This window comes from Etheostoma spectabile, chromosome 5, assembly GCF_008692095.1.
Source record: "Etheostoma spectabile isolate EspeVRDwgs_2016 chromosome 5, UIUC_Espe_1.0, whole genome shotgun sequence".
Lineage (NCBI taxonomy): Eukaryota > Metazoa > Chordata > Actinopteri > Perciformes > Percidae > Etheostoma > Etheostoma spectabile.
This window is the reverse complement of record NC_045737.1, coordinates 11726852-11744577: the sequence shown is the minus strand read 5'-3', so window position 1 is coordinate 11744577 and position 17726 is coordinate 11726852. Positions and strand designations below refer to the sequence as shown.

Sequence of the window (17726 nt, the reverse complement as noted above, 5' to 3'; positions counted from 1 at the left end):
GTGTGTGTTTCTGTGCATTCCTTTGTTCTTTCTCCAGGTCTCTCTCCATCCTGTGAGGTGTTACAGTGGCGCCCAGGGCAGCCTTCACCACAGCTTTATCAGTCCATTCCTCACCCAGGCCTCACCTCTGTTCACCCCTTCACTGATTCTTCAGGGATCAGTAAGCACAAATGTCCTAATTGTCTTTGTTTGTAAAGGTAGCTTTTGTCCTTTTTTTATTCAGTTGCATTTGTACTTTTAAAATCTATTGAGTGCTTGTACCTGTAAAATGGGGTTTCTCAGGAGGGTGGCTGGCATCTCCCTTAGAGATAGGGTGAGAAGCTCGTGTGTCCCATTTACCTCGGAACTCAGAAGCCAGAGCCGGAATGACGTCACACCCGAAGTTGAATGGGTTCCATTTACAAGTCGGATTTTCATTGTGTGGGCAACGTGTCCACAGATAGAAGTTGGACAGGACTGTGTGTACCACTGATTTAGTGAGACACATATAAGACGGAAGTGCTAATAACTGTATGTTATTCCAGTTTTCACTACAGTCGGTGCATGGGGCAGCCATGTTGGATTTTGAGCTTGGGGTACTGCGAGGTTGTTTGACTTCCCAACTCGGAAATCCGAGTTCAGGGTACAAATAAAAAGTTATCCCTGAGAAACTTGGGAGTAGAGCCGCTGCATTTTTGCGTTAAAACAAGCCAGCTGAAGTGGTTTGGGCATCTGGTAAGCATGCCTCGTGGGTGCCTCCCATCCCTAGTCAATTTATGGTTATGAGATGCAACCTTTATCTCTACCCTGGCCTGGGAACGCCCCAGTCAGAGCTGGTTAATGTGGCTTGGGATAGGGAAGTTTGGTGTCCCCTGCTGGAGCTGCTGCCTAACCCCACTACCCGACCCCGGATAGCTGTTGAAGATGGATAGAGCTTCAATTAACCAGAGACCCTGATTAAATACTTTTCTTCCTCATAGCTTATGTCCTGCTAGCTGGAAGAAATGGCTCATCACTCTATTCCTGGAGGTCTGATGTCAACCTGCTTGCCATGATCCTGAGGGCCCGTCCAGCCAATAGCTTCCTCTCTCTCGTGGTCCCGTCCCTCAACACCACCAAAACCCTCTTGGCTTCAACTGAGGAGAATAGCTCAACTATTTATGAACTAACTTCTGTCTCCAATCAGTCTGATTTCATACCCAGGTACGCACATGTGTTTTTACAGTATTAAGGGTAGTTTTTTCCCCAGAAAAGCATATCCTGAAAGTTAAATAATTAATTTTTTGTTTCCTTTATTTGCCCCTAACATTCAGTTTTGGGGAGTTGCAATTTGCACCAGGTGACAGCCAGCTTGAAATAGCAGTGAACATATTAGATGATGACATTCCTGAGGAGCAGGAGCACTTCCAGGTCAGCCTGAAGAATCCAAAGGGTGGGGCTGAGATTGGATTTGGTGGTCAGGTGACTGTCATAGTCCCAACCAACGATGATGCCCATGGAGTCATCGGCTTTGCTCAGGTAAGCAAATAAATATTTTGGTATTAAGCCATTTTGTTAAACCTCAATACACCATATCAGAATAATCTCAAGGGTATTTATTTATTACCACAAGCTATTGCATTATAGAACTATATTGTTATTGCCTCTCTGCAGAATTCTTTATCTGTGGAGGTAGAGGAGCTGGAGCAAAATAATCAGATTTCTCTCAATGTGGAGAGGAAAAGAGGGACTTTTGGCAGACTGACTGTTCACTGGGCTGCCAATGGAAGTCTGGCAGACATTTACCCCACTTCAGGAGTGGTGAGTGAGCCTTACCCGCCTATGATACTTTAGACACATTACTGTATGTAATAAACTTTTCTTACCAAAATAAACAATTGCAAAACTATAATGGAGTTGTTCCGATAGTGTCTGAAATGCCTCTGATCTAAGATGCTGAGAAAGATAGTCTATGCACCAATGTTACGTAATTGAAGAAAATCTACTTTAAGGAAGTTTATTTGTTATTTTTCTGTTGTGACTGACTGTCAAACAAGATAATAAAGAAAGTTAAAAGAAAAAATTGGTGCTTGATATCGGCCAATACGCAATTTCATGTATCGCTAAGGAGAAAATGTTTTTGCAACATCTCTGAATTATAATGTATTAATGTCACAAATTTGTGGAAGCAACATCACATTTGCGGAAGCAAGTTTAATTTTTGTGTTGATATCATAGGTAACGTTTTCTGAGGGCCAGTCGGTGGCCATCATCGCGCTGACTGTGATAGCGGATGGCGTCCCAGAGCTGAGAGAGAGCGTCACCATCGCCCTCATGGATGTCACCACCGTAGGGCTGCAGGACCTTCGACAGGCTGCAGTCATTGACAAGCAGCGGGCACAAGCTCTACTCACCATCCTACCCAATGGTTCTCCCTACGGGGTGATTGGATGGCATCTGGACTCCCAGTTTACACTAACACAAGAACCACAGAGTAAGAGTGGGATTTATGTCGCCAGAAATGAGTAAATGAGCGATGTGTGTTTTTACTGGACCACAGTGCAGAGGAGTTATTTTTACTGTAATAAGTTTATTATTTCTTACCTTTTCAAATGTATCCCTCAATTTTGGTTTTCTCTTTGTTCCAGAAACAGTTGCTGTAAGTTGCTTGCTGACTACCAATCATTCTTTTTTTTTGGATGAGGTTTTCTAAGTAGCTATTACAGTAATCACACTTTGAGATTTACTGTAAAAGAGATCCGCAGTGATTTCCAGGATAGGAAGTAGTTTAGGATTTGTCTTAATCTGTGTAATGTACACCGTCCCAAAAAGTCAGAGAAGTCCAAGTATTGGAGTAACATACCTTCGTTCTGTTATGCTGTGTTTTAACGTTGGTTTATGTAACTGTCCTTTTCTCCCAACCCACAGGGGATCCAGTCAACGTGACTCTCTCTATATTGAGGGAACAGGGCTCTGCAGGTGAGGTGGAAATCCATTACCAGACCAGGCCGGCCCTGTACCTTCCCCCCCCCAACCAGGCTACTGCAGGACGGGACTACACCCCCAGAGACAACACCATCGTCATGATAAATGGTGCTACAGTGGCCCTTGTCACTATTACAATCCTACCGGTAAGGAGAGAGCGCTGAGTACAAGAGACTTTAATGTAATATACTTGAGTAAAGAAGAATATATTAGGAATATCACTAATGTTTAGCTTCTACCAATAACAGAGTTAATTTGTCTACTTAACGTGTCTAAACCAAAAAACCAAAACAAACTTAACATGTAATTCATCTCCCATCTTAGAAAATGGATAATAGATTTTCTTGCTCCCACGTTCACACGCATTCAGATTTGTAATGCAGATGGACTCCTGTTTCTTGCCTTCAGGATAAAACATACATACTGTAACCTGCCCTGTGATTTTCTGAAGACTTAATTCCAGGTGTCGCTAGAGGGATACATCTAAGGCTTTCCCTCCATGTGTCCTCCTGTTGCATTTATCCAGAAATAACCATGTGTTTACCCATCCAAAATAACTTGGGATGTTTGTTGGCTTTTTGAAAATCTGCAGGTCCCAGAGTTAACTAGCTAATGCAATTAGCAGCAGTTAAGATGCTTTCACACCTGAGCAGTTTGGTTATTTTTTTTCTGAATACTGGAGCGTTTCATGGAATAGTCCGGCTTGTTTGGGGAAGGGGGACAGCTCATGCGAACTCTGGTGTGCGGACCACACAACTGAACTCTGGTCTGCATGGAAACGGGGGTCTCGGTTAGCACCCAAGTGCACCAGAGTTCGGTTCACTTTAGGTTAGAAGGCAATCTGACCCTAATGTAGGATCCGAGCCAATACGCAATGCATTTACTAGCTTGCAACTTCAACTGATAAATGATTTAATGGATAATTTTAAAATCCATAACCTTCTCCTTACTCGCTGTCTTGTTGGTGCACTCGACAAAGTTTGGTGCACTTGACAAAGTGCAGTCTGAGCGCTAAATGAACATGTGAAAAATGCAGCAATGTTACAACTCCAACCCCAGATCGCACAAAGTCTACAGAATCAATGGTGTGAACAAGTGACTGTTAATAACATCAAAGGTGTGAACGTGGCCTTAGACTCCAGAGTCACTTCATATTGTGTTGAGGTGAAAATGAAAAATTATCTTCAGTTCAATAAAAAAAAATACAATATTTCTCTCTGAAAAGTAGTAGAGTAGAAGTAGAAAGTGTCATGAAAAGAACAGACTCAAGTAAATGTAAGTACTTTAAATGTGTCCTTAAGTAAAGTAATTAAAGTGGCTTTATTTGTAACTTGTAACTTTCAGTTTGCGTTGATTCTAGCAGCCGCTTGGGACAAAAGCGGTAGTGTTTTTACCACACCTGCTGACATAAAGATATTTTCTTTATGGTGCTGTATTGGCCAATCACTTAGTTAGCGTTACCGGGTGCCGCGATGAATATTTTGCTTAAGTTACAGAAGCATTATTGCATTTCAATTGTTGCATGCAGTAACTTAGCCTACTTCTGATGTATTGGGAGCTCACTGTCACTGTGTCACAAGCCAAAGCATTAAGAGATTGTTGTTGCAACCAACATAATAATAACTTAGATTTACATAGCGCATTTCATGAAACCCAAGGACACATTACACAAGTAACGTTACAGGGGGACAAGAGAAAAGAAAATAGTAAGCCAACACATAAAAGGAAAACGTCGCGCTGGGGTGGCAGTAGCTCAGTCAGTAGGGAGTCGCTGGTTCAAACCCATACGGACCAAAGTATGGTGGTGGACTGGTTGCCGGAGGGATGCCAGTTCACTGGGTACTGGACCCCCAACTGCTAGGGGCGCTTTTCCATGGGCAGCCCCCTCCCTCTGACATCTCTCCATTAATGTACAGTATGTATAGGTTCTGAGCATGTGTGTGTAATTCAGCCCGTGTGTAATAACAAGTGTAAATTGTAATTTCCCCATGTGGGACTAATAAAGTATACATTATTATTATTATTATTATTATTATTATTATTATTATCATTAAATGGAAGGGGGAAGTAATTTGATGTCGGCTATTGGCGTACAACTATATTGCACATTGTAAAGTTATTTTATGAATAAAATAGACGTATCAGGTTACATACCTGAGGGCTAATTTGAGGTTGATTTGAATCATTTACAATCCCATAATTGTCTCCATATTTTGAAATCCTTTGTGACTCACATTGTTGTTGTCTTTCTCTTACCCTTTCATTGTGTGTTGTTCTTTTAATTTCCTTCTTTCCTGTGATGCCCAGTCTCAGCCATAACTACAACAGTAACTTCTAATATAACATATAATACAATTAGGCCACAGTGGTGCTCAAAAAGTTTACATACACATGCTTAAGTTGACTAAAAAGAGGAATAAAAAAATCATGTTTGGAATTATTTTAATACCTAAATTAAAAAGAATGGTAAAATCCAACCTTTAGGACACCAATTTTCTTGTGATTGAATAACGTATTGTAAATAAAAAATGTTCTATTTAAAATACAGGGGTCATAAGTATACATCCCCTATGTTAATTCCATAGAGGCAGGCAGATTTTTATTATTAAAGGCCAGTTATTTCCTGGATTCAGGATATTATGCATCCTGATAAAGTTCCCTTGGCCTTAGAATTAAATAGCCCCACATCCTACATACTCTTCACCATGCTTAGAGATAGGCATGGGATACTTATAAAATATCTCTCAATGCAAATCAAACCAGTTTAGTCTAACTGAAAATAAACCATGCCTATCTCTAAGCATGGTGAAGAGTATGTGATGATGTGGGGCTATTTTAATTCTAAAGGCCAAGGGAATTTACAGGATGCATAATATCCTGAATCCAGGAAATAACTGGCCTTTATAATAAAAATCTGCTGCCTCTATGGAATTTAACATAGGGGTATGTATACTTATGACCCCTGTATTTAAATAAGAACATTATTTATTTACAATCGTTATTCATTCACAAAGAAAATTGGTGTCTTAAGGTTGGATTTTACCTCATTTTTTAATTTAGGTATTAATAAATTTCCAAAAAAATGATTTTTATTCCTCTTTTAGTCAACTTAAGCATGTGTATGTAACTTTGAGCACCACTGTATATAAAGAAACCTCCTACTTCCTTTTACCTGGCTCGCTGGCATACGAAACACTGGCTTTTCCTGTGTTAAAAGAAATCTGTGACCCGTCGGAATGTGTTACTGTAGCGCCGTCTACCTGTCTCAAATCATCGGAAAAATCGTTTTTTTGTTACAAGAAAATTAAGACCATTGTCTGAAAAATGACGGCGCTTTAGAAACATTAAAAAAGTTACATACAGTCACTTTAAGTATATGTAGTTACTGTTACCTTACACCACTGCTTCTGTAACATGTCTTCTCTCATTCTTTCTCACCCTTGCATTTTTTCCATTATTAAGTGTATATGTACATGTGTGTTTTCTAAGGATGACATCCCAGAGCTGGCTGAGAGTTTCCTGGTAAATATCACCAGTGTGCAGCTGATTCAAGGTTCAGCAGGAGCGGGGCAGCCCAGTGTGAAGAGGCCGGGGATGGAAGTTGCAGAGGTCACTATCCAGGAGAATGATGACCCTCGAGGCATTCTGCAGTTCAATGTTTCTAAGGTGAGCACACGGCTCTGTGATATAGAGATGCAATCTTAAGGGTGATATAAGAATGTATGTATTTTTAATGCAGTTTGCAAACCTCCGGCTTGGTAGATAGATAGATAGATAGATAGATAGATAGATAGATAGATAGATAGATAGATATTGATCCCAAAAAATGGGAAATTACAGTGTTACAGCAGCACACAAAATATACATACATACAATATACATGAAATAATAATTATAATAACAAAATATAAGAATAAAATATAAGAATATAAGAACAAATATTTAAATATATACAAGATGGGAAAAACAAAATGTGCAACTGTTAAAAATGTAAATGAACCAATCATGCCGGTTGCCCTTATTGCAATATTGTGGTGTCTCAGAGTCTCATCTAGCACCCAGGGATGACGTGTTGAAGAGTTTTATTTATTTACTGTGGTAGGAATGATTTCCTGTAGCGGTCCGTGCGGCATTTAAACTGTCGGAGCCTCTTAGAGAAGCTGCTCCTCTGTTGGACCAGTGTGGGGTGGAGAGGATGGTCGGGGTTATCCAGTACCCGGTACCTAGAGAGCTCCATTTTAAATAACGTACAACTGATGCAATAATGGCAAAAAACTAAATAGGCATTTAACTTATAATATTAAACCCTAATGATTTCTAAACATCTACTACATAGGACATCACTGGAAGTGTGCTGGCGTTTGAGATACCACCACCAAACAACATACTCCTTCTGTCAGTTGTGCGACTCGCTGGTACAACTGGAAGACTGGTCATCTACTGGGAGGCTCAGCCGATCACTGCTGATCTTAACGATTTCAGCCCTACATCTGGGAACATCACCTTTCAAGATGGGCAGGTGAATGGATAAATTATCCTTATTTGAAATAGGGCTGCATGATTTGAGGAAAATATCTAATTGCGATTATTATGACGGATATTGCGATATGATTCACTACATTGGAGGGAATGATCATTTTTGTGTCATTATTCTCATTTCCATTGAAAAATATTAAAATTAAAAAAGTAAAAATGACTAAAATGTGATTTTTGCAAGGATCCGTACCAAAGTCTGTAGGATACTATTTGTAGGCTGCACCACAATACTTACTTCAGAATGGTTTAACACACATTTTGTCTTAACTCTCGTGTTGTCTTCCCGCCGACCTGGAAATTCAAAATGAAAAACCTTTTATCGAGATTATGGTCGTCTTTTTAGACCCTTTTGTGTCTTTCCCCCAATGTTTTGTCACTTTTTCAACATTTGTCGACTTTTTCTGAGCCTTTTGAAATTTCTGTGGGTTTTTCCTCAAATTTGTAAAGCTTTTTTTTGTTTTGTCACTTTTTTCACATTTTTGTCACTTTATTTGACAACTTTCTCTCTTTTTTACACTTTTTTTTAAAAAGTTCTTTTACCAAATGTTTTTCTGCAAATGCTATAAAATTGACAAAAATTGACAAATTCAATGAAAGTAGTGAATGGATTATTTATTTAACTTGTGAGGAGCGTTGTTAGGAACCATCCACGTTAATTTTTTGGAAAATTTGTTTAAAAAATACCCAAATTCCTGATATAGACACTTTTTGGACAACAGGAGTTGGATAATGCACTAGTGCCTACGCAGACATGGAAGGCTTGTATCATGTGGACGCGCCAACAGTTTTGCTGTTATTACTTACTTATCATGAAGTTAGCAGAAACTACACACTATAGCTTTAACCTGCCCTTTATGTTACATCAAGCCATGATGTGATGCAGTTTACAGGTTATTGCATACTGCTTCCAGGGTGTTAGCTTGTGTTTTTGCCATCCTTATTTTTAGAAAGAAGCCACAATTGCCATCACCATCTTGGATGACAAGCTGGTAGAGACTTCAGAGACGTTCAGAGTGAATTTACTGCGTGTGATTGGTGGTGCTCGACTGGGGGAAGAGACCTCTGTAACTATCAGCATTCCACCCAACGACTCACCTCTGGGACAATTTGGATTTCAGAAACTGGAGGTGAGTCTAAAGGACTTACTGTGTACTGTACTTATGAGTACATTTTCTTCGTCAACAGTTCATTGAGTCAAGAGCCTCATTTACAATGGAAGAAAGACAAAGAAAGCAAAACAACAAAACAAAAAGAAGAAAAAAAACAGAAGAACCAATATCAATAACAGAAAGCCACTAAAACTTTCTGATTTGGAAAAAAACTGATAGATTAATTAGGATGATTAGAATTTAGAAGAAGAAACAGTAATGTAAAGCAATTACAATTATTATTAGTAGATAAAGAGATATCAGGAAGTATTATGTCTTTCTTGGAAGACGTGATACTTCTTCTTGAAATAAAGATGTCATCTCTCAGCTGCAGTGGGTAGAATGCAAAAAAAAAAAACACCAGGATTTGAAAAAGAATGAGACCTCTTTCTGCAGCTCTCCCTCTATCATCTTTGTTGCATGGGCAATGCATGCAGAACAGGCAATGTCTCTCTCTCTCTCTCTCTCTCTCTCTCTCTGTCTCTTTCCCCCTGAAATGACCTGCGATTCACCAAAGTCTTCCGTGACGGCTGGATTTTCAAAAGCCCAAATACAGTCAGGAGGAGGTGCAGACATCTAGATTCTCTCTTACCACTTGAATTACAATATGCTAAAAAAACGATTATGGATTTTTTCCATAACGCCAAAAGTAAACTACCTACCACAGCTTTCAAACAAACTTACCTAACCTATACGTACTAAACACCATCTGAAAGTCATCCTCAACTTATTCATAACTGCATGTGTGACAAAGTAGGATTCATTTTTTATTCATTTTACTTTTTCAATATCACAAATAGTCATCTTACTCCATTCCCTCTTAGGTCGCTGTCAGCGAGCCAGAGTTTGTGGATGATCCTGCTGCTATGGCAACACTAGCAGTGCTGCGCAGTGCGGGCGGCGAGGGGGCAGTGACATTGCGGTGGCAGCTGGAGGACCAGGCTAAAGATGACCTCTCCCCTTTCAATGGAACTCTTGTCTTCACCGGGGTACAGTATTAAAGGGGTGGTGTTACGGTCCCACCACATGTTGTATTACAAATATTACACAACACTACGTTTTTTTATCTTGATGTGCTACAAAGTACGTTACTTTTCTGATTGTATTTGATCGTCAACCTCCTTGAACTGTTTTTTTATTTCTTTTAAAAATGTTTTCCATGGGCACCTTGGTAGCACACCTGGTAGAGCGCGCACCCATATACAGAGGCTCAGTCCGCGACGCAGCGGCCGTGGGTTTGGTATCAACCTGCTGCCCTTTGCTGCATGTCATCACTATTCTTACAGTTTTTTAGTTTTTAGTTTTTACAGGTTACAGGTTTTAAAAACCTGATGTTTTTATGACATTTATTTTGCTGTTGTGGGAAGGACTTTGTAATGTGGATTTTGAAGAAGTGCTCTATCAATAAATAAATCAATAAAGATTATTATTTTAATATTATTTTTATTCATGAAGTCTGCCATGCTTTTCTTACTTTCCAGAATGACTCTATGAAGACGTTTGTGATTAGAGCCCTCGCTGACACTGCACTGGAAGGAGATGAGCATTTCACTGTCCGGCTGTTTCCGGCTGGGAGTGGTGCTGTCATCGACCCCTTAAAGGGTCAGTATTTAGGGAAAAAAACTCACACAGCTAGTGCATCCATTGATTGTACAATTTACAGTATTTACAAGATTTTCTTTTATTGATGCAAAGACCATATACCCTGGTCCCTCCATGTTCCCCTCTAGGTATGGCCACCATCACTATCCAGGCAGACAAGGCCGCCTTGGGGATTATTGGAATTCAAGAGTTCTCCAGAAACATCCTCATTGGAGAACCTCAGGGAGATTACAATGGGAGTGCGGTGGTCAGGTGAGATATACATCCTACTGCATCCCTGACCTGGGAAGACAAACAAGAGAGAGCTTTACAGTAAATATCACTGCCTCCATTTAGTAGTGGATATAGCAGCAGTGATGTCACCAGTTGGTTGGTGGACCTTGTGACATTTGTCATTTTGAACAATATTAATGTATTGTATTGAATATAAGGAATGTATAACGGTTTTAGCCATTTAAAATAAATAAAATGAGCATTATGCTGTATTGAGGAAGACTTCAAACTAGGGATTGTGGCCATAAACTCATTATGAAAGTGTTTACTGAGGTAATAAATAAAGTGAGAAGGAGGCTCATTTTCTTATAGACTTGTTTTTGCAAGCAGTGGAGTCACAAAAAATAGATAGCATTCATGGTACGTCAGCATTGGCCTCACTTTTTAGATCTGGAAGCTTCGTCCATATTTACAGTCCGTTTAATAATCAAAAATGTAAATTGAAAATCCTTGTGTATATTTGTGTGAACCCCCCAGCCTTGTGCGAGGGCCAGGTGTGTTTGGAGAGATCCAGGTATTCTGGAACATCACTCCAGCTGTGGTCTCTGAGTTTGAAGCAATCTCTGGAACTGTGACAATGAGAGACAGACAGTCTGTTGCCGCCATTATTCTGAAGGTATACTGAATAACATAGATTGTAGAGTTCACAGACAACTCCAGATATTGTGCGCTGCAAAATGCACATATGTAGACCAAAAATACATAGTAATAAAGTCTTCCAATGGGCTTTCCATAAAAATTGTTCCTGTCATATGTTTCACGATGGCAGGCCCTGGATGATGATCTCCCTGAAGAGCGCCGTGAGTACCAGCTCACTCTGACCTCCGCCACCCCTGGACTGGAAATCAGTCCCGTAGCCAAGCATGCCAAGATTATCATGGCAGCCAGCGACAACCCCTATGGCGTGTTCTCCTTCACCCAGAACCAGATCATGGCATCGGAGGAAGAGGGAATGGTGAGCTCAACAACATGTCAATGTCAATTTTATTTGTAAATGACCGTTCATGACACATAAAGCAAAAGTGCTATACAGCATACACAATAAAACAAAGCAGGAATAGAAATAGGAATACGCAACAAGATAATCAACAATAACAAACAAGACATACAAATGCGACCATACAAATTCTTACACACACACACACACACACACACACACTGTATTAAACAAATGTGACGGCTATATGATGGAGGAGCCTTAACAAAGGAGGTTGTGTATGCACACTATATCCACAATATTCCACTTCCGGGTTTTCTCCGGTGCCGGCAGAAATTTTGCTGGATGTCCCACTTTTCGGCTGGAAGTCTGTTGCTTTCCTCTTTCTTTGTGTTGGCGTTATAAACTCCGGCTGATTTCGGAGGACTATGGTTACCTGGTCCTCATATCTCTGCAGGGTAAATCCAGACAGGTAGCTAGACTATCTGTCCAATCTAAGTTTTCTGTTCCCCAACTAAAACAACCCAGACCCTTGTGATTGGTTTGAAGAAATGCCAATAAACCAGAGCAGATTTTTCTCTCATCCTGGAATGTTGTTTGAACTAGCCAGACCCTCTTTGCAGCACTGTGGAGGAAGGTCTGGCAATGCAGGACTACTGCAAACCTAACCCATGTGATTTTTTTGTCTTCTACCGCTGCAGGTTAATGTCACAGTTAATCGCTCCATGGGCAGTCAGGGCAGTGTTTGGGTGACCTATCAGACCTCAGGCAACACAGCAGTGAGTGGAGTGGATTTTGCTCCAGCTTCAGGACGACTACTCTTTACCCCAGGCCAGACCTCACAAAAAGTCACACTTCATATCCAGGATGACAGTCTTCCAGAGGGTCCGGAGATGTTCTTCCTCAACATCACTACAGTGGAGCTAGTCAATGTCAGGTAAATAATTGTCTTTATTGTCATTGTACACGTACAACAAAATTGGATGCAGTCCTTTCAGTGTAAACATCAGCAAAAGTTCTAAACTAAATGTAAATAAGGGTAAATAATCTATAAAAGAGACTCTAAAAGTAGATATAAAAAAAAAAGAAAAGAAAAAAGTATGTAAAAACACAAACGTACAATACATGACATTCACTGCACCATTCATCCATTATACTCAAGTAGCATTAAGTGCAGTTATGGCTTTTGGATAAAAAGTGTTCCAGAGTCTTATTGTCCTGAAACATCTGCCCAAGTGCAGTAGTTCAAACTAAATACAAAATAATTTAATAAATTGGAGTAGGTTAACAAGTGTTGTTGGTTGGAATGTGTATAATAGCTTTAACTGGTGCCAAGTTGTTGTTCAAAAAAGGATGTGGCAATCAAGGGTGGAGGGTAATACTTATTCATAAAATAGGCATCGCAGAGGCGTCATTTAGTCAAAATACTGTGTTGATGGGATTTCATGCCAGTGACGTTTCATTCTGTGTCTCCCTCTGGTGGTCAGTGCTGTGGACTACACCGTGAGGGAGTCGGGTCTCCGGCTGGACCTGCCTCCAGCTGTGGGCAACATCTCTTCTCTTGCTGTAGTCATACTGAAGAATGACAATGCTGAGGGTATCCTGGAGTTCAGGCAGGATTCGGTCAACATTACAGGTAGGAGTCAAAACAAGGGCAATTTCAAATATATTTTGTGAAATTGTTCAAGCGGGTCAAACGCACAAATAGAATTAGAAACAGACACCATTTGATAAAAAGATGTTAAAATGTTAATCAATCAACATTCATCATAGCCCTTTGCAGCAGCCAGCAGGTATCCAAATTGCTTTACATCAAGGAACAAGAATAAAACATAACATACAGTAAAATCAGATGAAAAAGGATAATACATAACATATAGTCAAATATGAAAAAGGTTACACAAACACAAGAGGAAGAAAGGAAAATGTCACAGCGCTACCATGTATTAAAAAGCCATTCTAAATGAATACGTTTTGATGTAAAATCTTTAAAGCGCTACGTCTGTAACAGTGTGGATATCAGAAGGGAACCTGTTCTGAAGTCTCGGAGCAGCAACTGCAAAAGAGCAAACACCCCTAACGTTTGTGACCTCAAAGGGTTAAAATCTGATGATTTACTATATGTAAAATCTTCTTTCTTTCTCACAGTTGAAGAGCATGTGAGTACTGTGTTGGTCCCAGTGGTGAGGAGAGTGGGCTCATATGGACTGGTCTCAGCTCAGTTCACTTCCAGAGGCCTGAGTGCAACCCCTGCCCTCGACTACATCCTGAATAATGGCTCAGTGACGTTTGTCCATGGCCAGAATACCAGCTACATCAACGTCACTATTATAGATGACCTGGACAGGTGAGAGAAGACATTAAAAAAAGAATTGAAATGAATGTCATTGCTCAAAGTTTTTTATATGGTATATTTCTGCGCCAGCCACGTCAATGTACTGATTCTTAACTTGGAAAGCACAAGTTAAATTGTTGATCAAAACAGTAACAGATAAATCATCAGGAACTCAGCAGGTCACACAATTCAATAGCTTAAAATATTCAAGACTGTAATGAAGGAAGACATTATTTGATTCTTTAATACTTTATTTTAAGATTCTTTTTTAACAATTAACGAATTATGGCACACAAAACAGCAAAGATACCCCATTTCCTTGCCTCCGAATAATATTAATATAATAATCATAATCGTAATAATCATAAAAAATAATAATATAAAACACATAAAATAATAAAAATAAATACATATTTTTATATATATTTTTTTAAATTAAACAATGATAGTAAAATAAATAAATAAGAAGTTAGTGCATAGACTGAAACACAAAGAGAGACTCCACTAACACAGCATTTTATCCTTCTGGTTATATGATCACATCCCTATGGTGATGTCAGTGATGACCCTATATACTGTAGATAAAGCAGACACGATTTATGGAAAGGTGTTGTATCTTCTTCTTCTTTTATTCCAACACTGAAATGATCTCCCCCAGTGAATCTGCAGAGATATTTGAGGTCCTGCTGGTTGGAGCTACAGGGGGAGCAGTTCTAGGCTCTCCAAAAGTGGCTCGCATAACCATTGCCAAGAGTGACTCTCCAAGTGGGGTGGTCCGTTTCCTCAACGAGAGCCTAATCGCTGTGGTCAATCCTAACTCCACTCTCAAACTCAGCCTTGTTTTGGAGCGAGCAGGAGGACTGGTGGGCAATGCAACGGTATGAGCAAGAAAAGAAAAAGATATCACTTCAGTTCTCTCAGCAACGGTTACCTGCAGTTTACTCACGGGCACCAACTAATTCCAACTGGTTTTACCTTTTTGACAGGTTGCTTGGATCATCCGTGGCCCTAACAGCAAAGAGTTCCTTCCTCCATCCAACACAGACATTAGAGAGCCTGTGAACGGCTCCTTCTACTTCAGGGATGGAGAGGAAAGTACACGCAACATAGAGCTGCGGATTCTCCCCCATGGGGAAGTGGAGGTGGAAGAGACCTTTGTTATAGAGCTCAGCGTTGTGTCTGGAGAGGTGGATGTCGATCCTCAGGCAGGGGCCATAACGCTGAAGGTACTTCATTGTGTAATGCCTACAAGGTTGATTTCTTCATCACTGAGCACTTTTTGCTCAAAGAAAATCTAATGGGATGTAATCCTTATGGTTCATGTCCAAATAGGCATTGTTTTGACGGAGAGGATTCTCATTATGGCAAGCTAGTGGGCTTGCCACCAGCAGTTATCAGTTTCTTTTCACTGATCACTGACAAGCAAATAAAACAGACTGCAGCCTCACACAAGCCCGATGGCTGCACCTGATTGGACGAACAAGTCACGTTGGACTGTCTGCTCCCTGATTTTAAAACAGACCATAATGGCGGCTCGTTTGGAATACTCTTATTTTACAAAAATAGTTCACCAAAATGTTTTTCTGAAAACATTTTAAGCGATAAATAAGCCATGCAGTTGCTGTATCTGTCTTCGTTACAGATCAACAACGATCAGTTTGAAAGATTTTGTCAGCTTTTGAGAGGCGTCGAGCCGAGCCGGCCGCTCCTCATTTGCATGAAGTTGCCTAGATTCCACTTTCTGCAAATGTGGAGCGGCGACTTGACGTCCCCACAGTGCCACCAGAATGCATTGCATAGCGGCTTCCATAGAAATGAATGGGAAAGGGGAAAATGACGCTGACAATGGACATGTACCATTAGAACCCGTCTCACCCCTATTCTGTCCTAACGTTTTTTTTGCTTCCAGATAGGGAAGTTTGGTGACCCAAATGGTATAGTCCAGTTTACTGAGGATGCTCTCCGAGAGCGTGTCTACAATGAATCCACAGAAACAGAGGGCCCCTTTAACATCTCCCTGTTCATTACACGCAGAGAGGGTGTCATGGGTAACATTACGGTAAGATTACATCAATATACATTTTTTCTATCAATCGTATCCAATATCAGTGCTTAAACTACTTTAGTTCTTTGTGGCCACTGTTAAAAGTGTAAACACAACATCACCCTACATTCTCTCAAACCAGGTGCATTGGCAGATACAGAGTGACTCAGATACAGCAGGGGACTTCCTAGCCTTAGCTGGCTCAGTGATGATCCCGGAAGGCCAAAGGGAGGCAGAAATCGTCCTCAGCCTGATGCCTGACACAGTACCAGAGCTGGAGGAGCTCTATGTTGTCCAGCTCAAGGCTGTAGAGGGTGGTGCCACTCTGGACGCCAACCCAAACCTCATCAGGACACGCATCAGGTTTGTCATGACGGTTCTGTAATACCAATAGCATATATTGACGTTCAGGTTTAAAGTTTAAAACTGAAGTAACTTGAATTGAATCTTCCTCTCTGACCCTTAGGGTGCGTGCTAACGATGAGCCGCACGGTGTCTTTTCCATGAACCCTAAACAACAGGTCATTCTGGTAGTAAGATCAGAGTCTGAGTTCACCAGAGCTCTGGTTTTGAATGTAACACGGCTTGCCGGGCTGTTTGGCAATACCAGCGTGGGCTATAGGATCAGTGGAGGGATAGATGAAGTGATGGACATCGAGGTGATACTCGGAGGACAAGCTAAAGGACGACTGTTCTTTAGAGAGGGACAGAGCTTCAGTTCTATCACTGTGCCCATCAGCAGTCAGGTAAGAGATGTTTATGCTTGTGCAGCGAATTAAAGAAACCTTTTTTAAATTACTATAGTTTATATTGTTTTTAAGCACCTGTTTAACACTTTTTTTCCTTCTTTTCTCTCTGTAGGTGTTTCTGACAGTAGGTGAGAGCTTCACGGCAGAGCTGACTGATGTCAGACTAGTCAGTCCTATCCTCGGCCCTCCGCCTCGCCTCCTTCATGATGCTAATGTTGCTACGGTGACTGTACCCGAGGAAGCTGCCAGCTCAGAGGTGTGTTTGTCGATATATGGTTTATCTACAAGAGAGAAACTCTTTTTTTTTGTGTGTCGCATCTGCAGGACACTTATGATGCAAGACTTGCTACCTTGTTGCACAAAAGCATTTCACTATGTAGAAATTCTCAGATTCCAGCTAGTTTCTTCCCTCCTCTGTGACTAGTAAACTGAATATCTTTGAGTTTTAGACAAACCAAGACATTACTGAGGACGTCATCTTGCCTTGATCAACATTTTTTACCATTTTCTGAGAGTTAGTTGCAGCCCTACTAGGGTGTGTGTTTCTTCTGGAGTTATATACTCACTGTGTCACTTATATCTCTGATGGAGATCTCCGTGTTGATTAATAAACATCTGGTTCTTGGTCACCAGAAAACAAACTAAGACCTATCACACCCTATGTCTCTGGAGTCTCTTGCCTCTTGTCTTTTAAACTTAATATAACCGCTATAATATGAGTTAGTGGGGAGTCTTTGACTGTTAGCACTCACCTGTTTCTTGTCAAGACATTTCAAAGGTCCATGTAACACAGCAGAGCTAACTCATTTAGCTTGCTGTTTCATGACAAAACTTTCAGTAAGCGAGATCATATTTTACACCCCAATATTTTACAGATAATGTTTTACACCCCTCTTTAATACATAGCCTTGCTGTAAGAGACAGCAGTAAACATTAAGCATTTTAAACAGCATTATTAACTGTCTTCTCTCACATACGTTGTGCAGGTTGGCTTTGCCTCTCTGGCTCTGCAGGTTTCAAGTATTGAAACAGGAACATGTGAAGCAAAGGTGACACGAAAGGGGCTGTTCGGGGACATCAGGGTGCAGTGGAAAGCTGGGTATCCTTCAGCACAGGCTCCACCGGGGCTCAAACTGGGAGCTATCATCCCAAGCTCAGG

General features: G+C 40.6%; 1 protein-coding gene across 1 annotated transcript in view; it reads left to right on the top strand.

Annotated features, from left to right (window-relative positions):
- Window positions 1-17726, top strand: part of adgrv1 (adhesion G protein-coupled receptor V1) — a 150895-nt gene that overhangs the window by 58049 nt on the left and 75120 nt on the right. The window contains 24 exon segments of the mRNA XM_032516956.1: window positions 38-160; window positions 960-1182; window positions 1293-1497; window positions 1633-1779; window positions 2197-2452; window positions 2887-3089; window positions 6433-6609; window positions 7280-7462; window positions 8427-8606; window positions 9452-9616; window positions 10109-10229; window positions 10358-10481; window positions 10980-11118; window positions 11272-11457; window positions 12141-12376; window positions 12927-13075; window positions 13588-13786; window positions 14433-14652; window positions 14761-15000; window positions 15684-15833; window positions 15961-16181; window positions 16285-16564; window positions 16680-16823; window positions 17554-17725. Coding sequence (XP_032372847.1) covers window positions 38-160; window positions 960-1182; window positions 1293-1497; window positions 1633-1779; window positions 2197-2452; window positions 2887-3089; window positions 6433-6609; window positions 7280-7462; window positions 8427-8606; window positions 9452-9616; window positions 10109-10229; window positions 10358-10481; window positions 10980-11118; window positions 11272-11457; window positions 12141-12376; window positions 12927-13075; window positions 13588-13786; window positions 14433-14652; window positions 14761-15000; window positions 15684-15833; window positions 15961-16181; window positions 16285-16564; window positions 16680-16823; window positions 17554-17725 — 4443 coding nt within the window.